Raw genomic sequence first — 9,659 nt, forward strand, 5'->3', positions numbered from 1 at the left:
AAGTCGGTGATGCCATCCAGCCATCTCATCCTCTGTCGTCCCCTTTTCCTCCTGCCCTCAATCCCTCCCAGCATCACAGTCTTTTCCAATGAGTCAACTCTTCACATGAGGTGGTCAAAGTACTTGAGTTTCAGCTTTAGCATCAGTCCTTCCAAAGAAATCCCAGGGTTGATCTCCTCCAGAATGGACTGGTTGGATCTCCTTGCAGTCCAAGGGACTCTCAAGAGCCTTCTCTAACATCAGTTCAAAAGCATCAATTCTTCATCGCTCAGCCTTCTTCACAGTCCTACTCTCACATCCATACATGACCACTGGAAAAACCATAGCCTTGACTAGACGGACTTTTGTTGGCAAAGTAATGTCTCTGATCTTCAATATGCTATCTTTACTTCTGTGTTATTGTTTCAAAATATGTTTACAACCAGTTTTTCCCAACTCAGCCCTCATTTCCCTCTTCTGCCCAATACCATCAGAAAGAATCACTTTTGATGCTGAAATCCTAATACTTTTAGATATAAGCAAAGCTTCTTACTGAGCATGAAGAGCTAGAAGTATGAAGAAGCCCCACATAAAATTATAGGTGTGGATGTGTAGAAATAGAAGAGAGGGAAAGTCAGCTTTTCAAGGCATTATATAGGAACTCCATTTCCTAGGTTCTGTGAGAAAGCAGTTCCTGGCCATCCTCCCTAGGATGATTAGAACAAAGAATCTTGCTTTATTCATCTTACTTCTGATGTCACCTTCTTTCTAAGACTAGAAACTTGATGTATGAATGAACAAAAGAATTCGTAGCATGGCAAATAATGAGAGAAAGGATGAAGAGTGTAGAAAAAGAGGAGAAAGAACAAGACTGGATCTCACTGTTCCCACTAAGAACAGGACCCAGGACCATATTCCCTAAAAACATGAGATTTTCTTGCCAGAAGGCAGAATTTCTACAAACAAGAGATTAGCGCTGCTTCCCCTCTTGCTGCTTCTACTTCCCTTCCCTTCTTTTCTAACTAGGGAAGTTCGTAAAAGTATGTGACTGCACAGACCACTGGGCAGACAGCCAACTGTCCTCTGGGGAAAGCCATCTTGATTCTCATATTAAATGGATACTGATTTTATGACCCTAGGTTACTGTAATCAGAGAATACATGTTGAACTTGAACACTCTCAAGATATGTCCAGAATTTTTGTGCTGTATAATGTGAATCTTTTCCACCTGAAATTTTCAAGTCAATAGAATTTATTGAGCCCTAATGTAAAAATATTAAGATCACAGAGACACATACCACAGGGTCCGTATCTGCAAAGTCTTCTCTGACTTCCTTCAGTAAGTTCCCTACCTATGAATGAGTTCCGCTCTGAGTGTGTTTGTAAGTCCAATTTGTTCATAAGCCCAACAAAGTTAGCCTAGGTATCCAACTAACATCGTTGGCTATAGACTACTGTACTATAATAGACTTATAATACGTTTCACATAAATAATACATTAAAAAAAACACAAAAAATAAAGAACACACTTTTGATCTTTTGGTACAGTAACCTAAAAAGTGCAGTCGTACAGTACAATAGCTGGCATACAGTGGCTAGCATTGAATGAACAGGCAAGAAGATGCTGGCTGGAGGAGGGAGAGGCGGTAGGGTAGAGCTGAGGGACAGTTAGCTATAGAAGACACCGGGCCAGCTGCAATATCAGTCATACCTGACGTTGATGGAACACATGTTCGCATCTTCAAAAGTTCATGGTGTGAAGGTTCGTATGTAGGGAACTTACTGTATTATAATCACCCTCTCCTTTGAATTCTATTAATACTTTACCCACATTTTCTGATACCCTTACCACTTTCTACTTGGTATTATTGTTCTTCAGGTGCAAGTCACATCTCCTCCACTAGAGTCAAGTTATTTGAGGACCGATGACCACAGTTTCCTCTTGGTGCCTGAATAGCTTGTTCCCTTGCCATTAGAAGGCCTTCACGTTTTTTCGTTTTCACACAAATGAGGAAATCTCTTCTAATTGTAGTTCAGTTCAACTGTTGGGCAAAAGAACTTCAAGTATTTTACAGTCCAAGATGTCCCAGAATTAACCCTGCTAGTTACCTCTCCTTGATAGTTCATTTTACTCTCCGCAACATACTGTGCACTTTATCTGCATTTCCCCATTCTACTTTCCACTGGAACCCTACCAGACAATGTTCTTTTCTTTACAGTTGAGGAAGTTCAGTCTCAAAGAATAAGTAAGTTCATTCTGCTAGGGAATTAGCAGAACTGGGTTTGAACCCAGACCGTCGGATTCCAAACGTCACACTCACAGTCTTTACAGAATCCTACCTCCTGGTCAGTAGAGTGTGGCCTTCCAGGCCCTTATTCCAAGAATTCTTTCTTAGAAAGAACCTGGGCATAGCTTACACACAAACTAGCCAGCTGCTGTGAACTGAAAAAGCAAGGTACTTCCTCCCCCAAAGCAACACATTTTTTAAAACCTCTGAAAGCTCCTCCTCTGCACAGAAGTGCCAGGAACTTTGAAGGGAGAGTGACAGTAAGTGAGGTTTAAACCCAGGATGACCTGGAAGCCCAGACTGACTGCAGGCTCCTGTGATACCCAAAAGCCTATTGTGCTGTAAATTTATCATCTGGGAAGTTGAGTTTTTGTTTTTGAACAGGAAAAGGACTTCAAAGCTTCGGTTCATACTGGAATAGATCTTTCATAACTCAATTTACCCAGATTTATTTTTCATGATGTATGAACTTTTTCTTCCAGGGAGATTATTTTTCACCATTTCCTTGTAAGTCATCTTCTTGAAGAAAAAAAAAAAAATGCAATTAAATATTCAAGGCCCTGAGCTATTGTGTAAAAAGAATTCATGCTTAAGTGAGGGTGAGCTGCATTTAGGCTCAGAGTTACTATTGAAGCACAACAGGTATGAATTATTACCCAATCTTTCATGCTCTAACGTGTCTTCCTGCTTAATTGGAGCAGTAAGTCTTAGGATTCACTTGGGTTTTTTTCCTGACTGACGTCACCTTCATACCTGAAGCAAGCTACTTACAAAGAAATCCTCAAAACAACAATGGAATATTCATTCACCTACACCAACTTATCCCCAGGTGTCACCTGGGAAATTTGCAGCCCTGGGAATCTTCTTTGTCCTGAAAATACCCTGTGAGCTGCCATTACTTTTTTCTTCTCACACTTTCTTGTGCTTTAGGTGAATGAAATACCTGAGGTAGGTGGATGTAAGTGTAATTTTGAGGAGGTTCAGCTTTGTCTCAACACCATGGGATGTGATCCTTTTTGCATTCTCCCTCTTGCCTTCTGACTTTGTTCTCACTCCCAGGAAACACCTAGACCATCTGGCTTTTGAATCACAATTGTTCTTTTTTAAGTCCTTTTTGGACTCAGACCAGAGTCTGAGTAGTTCCCTCTTTAGGCATTTGACGGAAAAGGCAATGGCACTCCACTCCAGTACTCTTGCCTGGAAAATCCCATGAAGGGAGGAGCCTGGTAGGCTGCAGTCCATGGGGTCGCACAGAGTCAGACATGACTGAAGTGACTTAGCAGCAGCAGTAGGCATTTGAGGAGTGAGAGATTTTGTTCCCTGCTGAAGAATTTTTGGGCTCTGATGAGTATATGGGGTGAGCATTTGGGGTTTGGGTTTCCTTGGGACCATGTCTACAAGAATATTACCCCCAAGGAACAACATGGCTAGCCTAGATATGAGGCATGACTCTTAGGAACTTCATGAACACCAAAGGGAAAATGATCTCCTTATAAAATGAATGATGTCATAATTTTTTACAATTTTACTATGTGCAAATCTCTATTCTGGGGTCTTATTTGTGTCCCCTCATTTAATCCCCAGAAGACACCTTGAGAGGAAGACTTGCCATACTCATTTCACAGATGGTTTAGGTCATCTAACCAAGGTTACACAAGGAGGAATTGTGGAATGAGAATCCAAAAACCCAAGGAAAGTTGATGCTCCGTTAGGTGCTTTACCTGTCTGAACCCTTCCATTCACTGCTTGGTCAGGTCACTGAAGGGGGAAAGAGACAGATTAAGTGGAATATGTAGCTTTCTCAGCTACTTATTTCCTATTTTTCCTTCTTTCTCTTTTAAGTTTAGAAACACTCTCCACCCTTCTCTCCACCCCCACCCTCCCATGGCCTAAAATCCCTTTTATTGAAGAGATGTGTTGGGTTGGCCAAAAAGTTCATTTGGATTTTTCCATAAAATATTACAGGAAAACCAGAACAAACTTTTTGATCAAGCAGTACATTCTGTTTTTATGAAGACTAGAAATTTCCCAATAGCCAAGAAATAACAGGTCATCTGTGCCTTGGCTCTCCCTTGAGGAGGTGCTTGGTGATTGTCAGACAATACTCAATGGCTCTTCACGACCTCAGTAAGAGACCAGATATGCCTTCATGACCTATGCTGTGCTACCCATCCTGCTGGGAAGGATGATCTGAATTTGAGGGCCCTAGGGATAATTTTTGAAAGACTATAGAACTGGTCAGCTGCTTTAAAAAAAAAAAAAAACCACTCAGGAATAGATCAATTAGTATGTATCATCAGACTCCTAGTAAGTACCAACTACAGTTTTAGGCTCTAGGAGAAAAGAAGGAAAAACACCAAGGAAGGAATAAGAAAAGAAAAGAGGGGAAGGAAAGAAGGAAGCAAGGATTGGAAGAAAAAGGGAGGAAAAAAGGAAAGAGGCCCCCAGCAGCATCCATAGGCAAGTGACATCACTCTCAGCTCATGAGTCTTTCATTGAGAAGGATTCTTAGGAAATCCTTCATTATCCTTATATGTTCTGTTGTGATATTATAGATTCTCCATATTTCTTTGGCTCATTACTAATAAAGAAAAATAGAGAACAGATACAGTTAATCTTTAATCTTTAAAGATCCCTGTAGGTAGGTTCTCTGGACACTTCAGTTCAGTTCACTTGCTCAGTTGTGTCCGACTGTTTGTGAACCCATGGACTGCAGCACACCACGCTTCCCTGTCCATCACACCTTCCAAAGCTTGCTTAAACTCATGTTCATCGAGCAGGTGATGCCACCGGCTCTGGATCCTTATGTACTGGCTAAACAAACACAGGCTGCTTTGAAACCCTGCTTATTAAGGTTGTTTTGAAATCCTGCTTATTATAGTTTGACAAAGTCTTTCAATGTGTATTCAGTGATTTTGTTAATATAGAGTATGACACTTTCCTTCTGTGGATATTTTTACCACTGACCCAAACTATATACCAGGGAATCTGACTAAGGAAGGGTAAATGACAAAATATGTCTCTTCCACAAGGGGATGAAATGCTATTTGAAATTCAATAATTATTTTGTGTTCTTTTGTCCTATGACCAAAAAAGTAAATATTTTTCTATTTACTTTCCTTTCCTAGAACCCTTTTCTCTAAGTTTCAGTTTAAAAATACTACTTTTAATCTGCTGATGGTAGTCTGAAAATAAAGCTGATTGAGAGGCCATCCAGTCTCATGAAATTTGAACTTCATCAAGGAGGACCCACATTCCTATTTGCTTAACAGTCCCATTTTATCTCTATGGTCCTTGTAATTTTTAATAGCTCCTCCTTTCACTCCCAAACAAACCCCAATTTGGATGACAAGTTTCATGGCTACCTAGAACTTAATTCTGAACAGATACATTAGAGAAACACATTTTATATTGAGTTAGAAAACTCGAGTGCCTTGGACTCAGTATTTGTTATATGATCTTACATAAGTTATTACCACTCTGAGCCTTGGTGTCAGTGTTATAAACTGGGAGATAAAAGTATCGCCTTAAAATACTGTGTGAAGATCCAAAAAGACAAGGTCCATGAAAGTGCTTTATAGATTGTAAAGCTCTCACAATTCTTGGCAATCGTTATTGTTCTAATTTAGTTTTCCATAAATTATTTAGAAGAAAGAACCAAGAAACCACAAAACCTGCAGACCTGGGGAAATATGATTTCAAAAGAATAGTTGAATCAGTCTTCATACTAGAACAAGCGAAAACATTTCCATGTTCAGCTTTTAGGTCACCCATCTTGGCAATCAGAAACTAACATTAAGAAACAAATTTGTTGAATGTTAACGAGGCCATGTATTTTGTCTTTTATAATTTATAACATCTTTATTCTTCAGAGAATGCTTTGATTCTGTTTTACAGATTAGGAAACTAAGACTAAATTCAGAAATTTTGCCAATATCACATCTCTAAGAAGAAGCAGAGTTGTACTCTGATTCCCTTCATAGGGCATATGTGGAGGAAACTTATCTGACTAAACCTTGTCTCTGTGATGTGGTAACATCTGATTTCTTGATTGCTCTTTTATTCAGAGACCTGAAGTATTGGTACATTTAAATTCATCTGAAAGAATCAAGTTGAGGTGATCCCGTTACTACCTTCTAGGCATTTGCACTAAGGTTAAATTTTGATAAGAAATTTAATCAACAATGTTGTTTAGGATAATTGATAGATACATATAATAACAGATTTTTATTTCTTCTCATCTGTCATGAAGGTTTTAATGATGTGGGATGTTTTGCCCAGAGGAGTCTATTTCACTAATGCCAAAGAAATAAGTCCATCTACTTAATTTTGCATTAGTAAAGCTCAGTGTGTTTTGCATGGCTCCTCCTGTTCATATAAGTTAGCAGATAGACATTTGATCGATTTTCTCAAGGGGTCACTTCTTTGTCACAATCCAATGTTGCAAGTCCCTGTGATCCTCTTTTATCCAGTTGGTGCTGTTAGGAACCTCTGAGCCGTAAGTCAGCCAAAATGATAAGGGTCCAACTTGCTCTATTCTGGTCAGCAGGCCAAACTTAAGCCAGCTGTCCACTTGCTTTAAAAATAACAAGTAAACAAACAAAACAAAATGAGAAGACTTGAAGATCATAAAAACAGTCTCCTTTCCAAACTTTTAAAATTATTTACTTTAAACTCTAAGGTTTTTTATTATTTTATTTTGATTTTGAATTCTTCCTGCTAAAGAACAGAGCTATATATTTGGCTCCCTGTCCCAGAAAAGAGTAGAATTTTTGGCACTGAATCATTACAACAACATAGCTTTCTAGTTCAAGCCTACCCATTCTCTAGCTTAAAGAGACATTTACATTTTTTTTTTTTTGTAAGAGTGAAAGATACACATTTAAAGGGAAAACAGTAATAGAGACAGGGTGACCTGTGGGACCCAGTCCACATAAGAGACAAATCTCAGCTTGAATGTCCAGTTTAGTAAGATCTCCATGGTCCCTGTGAACACCAGCCTGCTGATCCTAATGCTACTCAGTGGGTTCATCTTCCTTTTCATCTTTTTCTATTTTTTCAGAATTTTCTGTTATTTCCATTTCTTTTGTTTCTCCTGATTCTGTTTTCCCAAGTGCTTCCAACTCTCCTCCGTCAGTTTTTGAAAGGCTCTTCTCTAGTCCTTCTGATTCCCTTGGGCTTGATTCATCTGAAAGGTTTTGATCCAGTTCTGAAGGCCTCCTGTAAATTTCCCTGGTTTCCTCTCTGTTCTGTGCTGTCCTGCCTGGTTCCCCAAACTGTCCTTTGGCAGTGTCTCCTGGACCTCTCTCCTTCGCGCCCAATTCTTTCCTCCATGAGGCTTTTTCTGGGTCTTCTCTCTGCCTGTGTTCTGGCTGCCTAGCTGTGACCCCCAAAGTTTCCTTAGACAAGACACCTTCGGGCTGTCTCTCCTGCTCCCACTGCTTCATCACCTTCTCAGGTTCATCTTTGGTTTTCCTCGTTTCCTTCTCCTTTGCTGTCCGTGTTTGATCCAACATAGTGGCATTTTCTTTCTCCTTCTTTTCTTTGAGTATCTCCCTGTAGTTGGTTTTCTTCAGCTCTTCAATGATGCCCTTGTTAGCATCATCCAAGGCGTTGATGATGGCCTGCTGCACCTCGTTGTTATGGACCAGCTTCGCTCTCTCCAGGGCCTTCTCATAGTCGTTCACGGCCGATTCGAAGTCCCTCAGCTTCACTTGTGCCTGCGCCACCAGGACACTGGCATTCAGCTGCCATTCCATGTCCCCTTCTTCCTCGGCGCACTGTTGGGACTTCTCACCATAGCTCTGGGCCTCCCAGGCCTGGTCTAGCTCCAGGTAGCAGCGGCCAATCTCATGGAACAGCCAGGTCTTCTCCAGGGTGGTTTTGGCCAGAGGGATCTTCTCCTCCCACGTGTCAATGGCTTGTTGGAATTTCCCAACTCTGGCAAAAACCCTGCCAATGTTGTCCAAGGCTCTGGACTTGGCATCAGGAAGATCGTACTCCTTGGCGATCTCCAGGTCCTTCCTGTGGCTCTGCAGGGCCGCTACCATCTGCCCAGCTCGATCTGGGCATTCCTATGCAGCTGTACAGGTTTCCCACCAGTTCATCCTTGTTGGGCACCTCCTCTTTGTTCCATTCCAGTACCTTATTCAGCACTTTCTCAGCTTTTTGAAGGCTGCCTTCAGCACTGCCGCTAGTCAGCAACATGTCAATGTCCTCCAGACTCTTGAGGATATAGCGGGCTGTCTGCGAGGGACGGCGTTTGCGGTCCCGCAGCTACTTCTCTTGCATCAACTTCCGGTCCTGCTCCCTGGTGTAGATGGGTTTCTGCTGCCGCCAGAAGTCACTGTGTGTGTCCAAGTAGTTGATGCCTGTCATGATGAGATCCTCCACGGTCAGGCCATGCTTGATGGTGCCTCTGATCAGATCTTCATCCAACAGGAGCTTCTCCAGGTACTCCTTGTCCACGTAGAGTTCACCCAGGAGCTGGCGGACAATCTTCTCGCTCTTGAGCGAGCCCTTCCGCTTGCTCTCTCTCTTGGGGTGGTGTACGAGCTGTCTCACGGGATGAGGCTTCTGCTGGTCTCGCATACTCTCAGCCTGCTCGCTTAAGAAGGACAGATCCCCTTTGTTCTCCAGTTTAATAGAAGAGGGACTTCCCACCGAGTTGTTGATGGCTTCCTGGGCTTTCTGAATTCCAATTTTGAATTCCCGATCAGGCCTCAGCTTGTAGCCCCGATGGTAGAAAACCAAGGCAAATTCGAAGTCACCCATGGTGTACAGGGTCTCGGCCTTTTGTAAAATCCCCTTGCAGAAAGTTGGGTCTCCCTGGAGTGAAGCCTCAGCATCTTCCAGGGATTTTTCCAGCTCTCCCATCTTGAGGAAGCACTTGGAGTGGGCAACCAAGCAGTTCTTATCTCCGCTCTGAAGGTGAAGAGCATTGCTGAAGCTATGGGCGGCTTTAGCGAACTCCCCGCATAGATACAGCCGCTCGCCCTCCACCATGTAAGATGGAAAGGTGCTTCGCAAGACTTCAATTTCTGGGTCCGCCATGGTGACGGAATTTGGAGACGCTGAAGCGGAGAAAGGAAGGAAAAAAAGCGAGACATTTACTTTTAAAGCAAACCTAGGCAATGGCACCCCACTCCAGTACGGAAAATCCCATGGACGGAGGAGCCTGGTGGGCTGCAGTCCATGGGGTCACTAGGAGTCAGATACGACTGAGCGACTTCACTTTCACTTTTCACTTTCCTGCATTGGAGAAGGAAATGGCAACCCACTCCAGTGCTCTTGCCTGGAGAATCCCAGGGACGAGGGAGCCTGGTGGGCTGCCGTCTCTGGGGTCACACAGAGTCGGACATGACTGAAGTGACTCAGCAGCAGCAGCAGTAG

General features: G+C 42.3%; 1 protein-coding gene across 1 annotated transcript; it reads right to left on the reverse strand.

Moving 5' to 3' along the window:
• Window positions 1–6,971: 6,971 nt before the first annotated feature.
• On the reverse strand, window positions 6,972–9,329 carry LOC101121753 (outer dynein arm-docking complex subunit 4-like). Its single transcript, XM_042242735.2, is given in 2 exon segments — window positions 6,972–8,330; window positions 8,332–9,329. Coding segments are annotated over 2 exon segments (2,037 nt in total). The 5' UTR covers window positions 9,321–9,329; the 3' UTR covers window positions 6,972–7,282.
• Window positions 9,330–9,659: the final 330 nt, after the last annotated feature.

Source organism: Ovis aries, chromosome 2 (genome assembly GCF_016772045.2).
Source record: "Ovis aries strain OAR_USU_Benz2616 breed Rambouillet chromosome 2, ARS-UI_Ramb_v3.0, whole genome shotgun sequence".
NCBI classification, from domain to species: domain Eukaryota; kingdom Metazoa; phylum Chordata; class Mammalia; order Artiodactyla; family Bovidae; genus Ovis; species Ovis aries.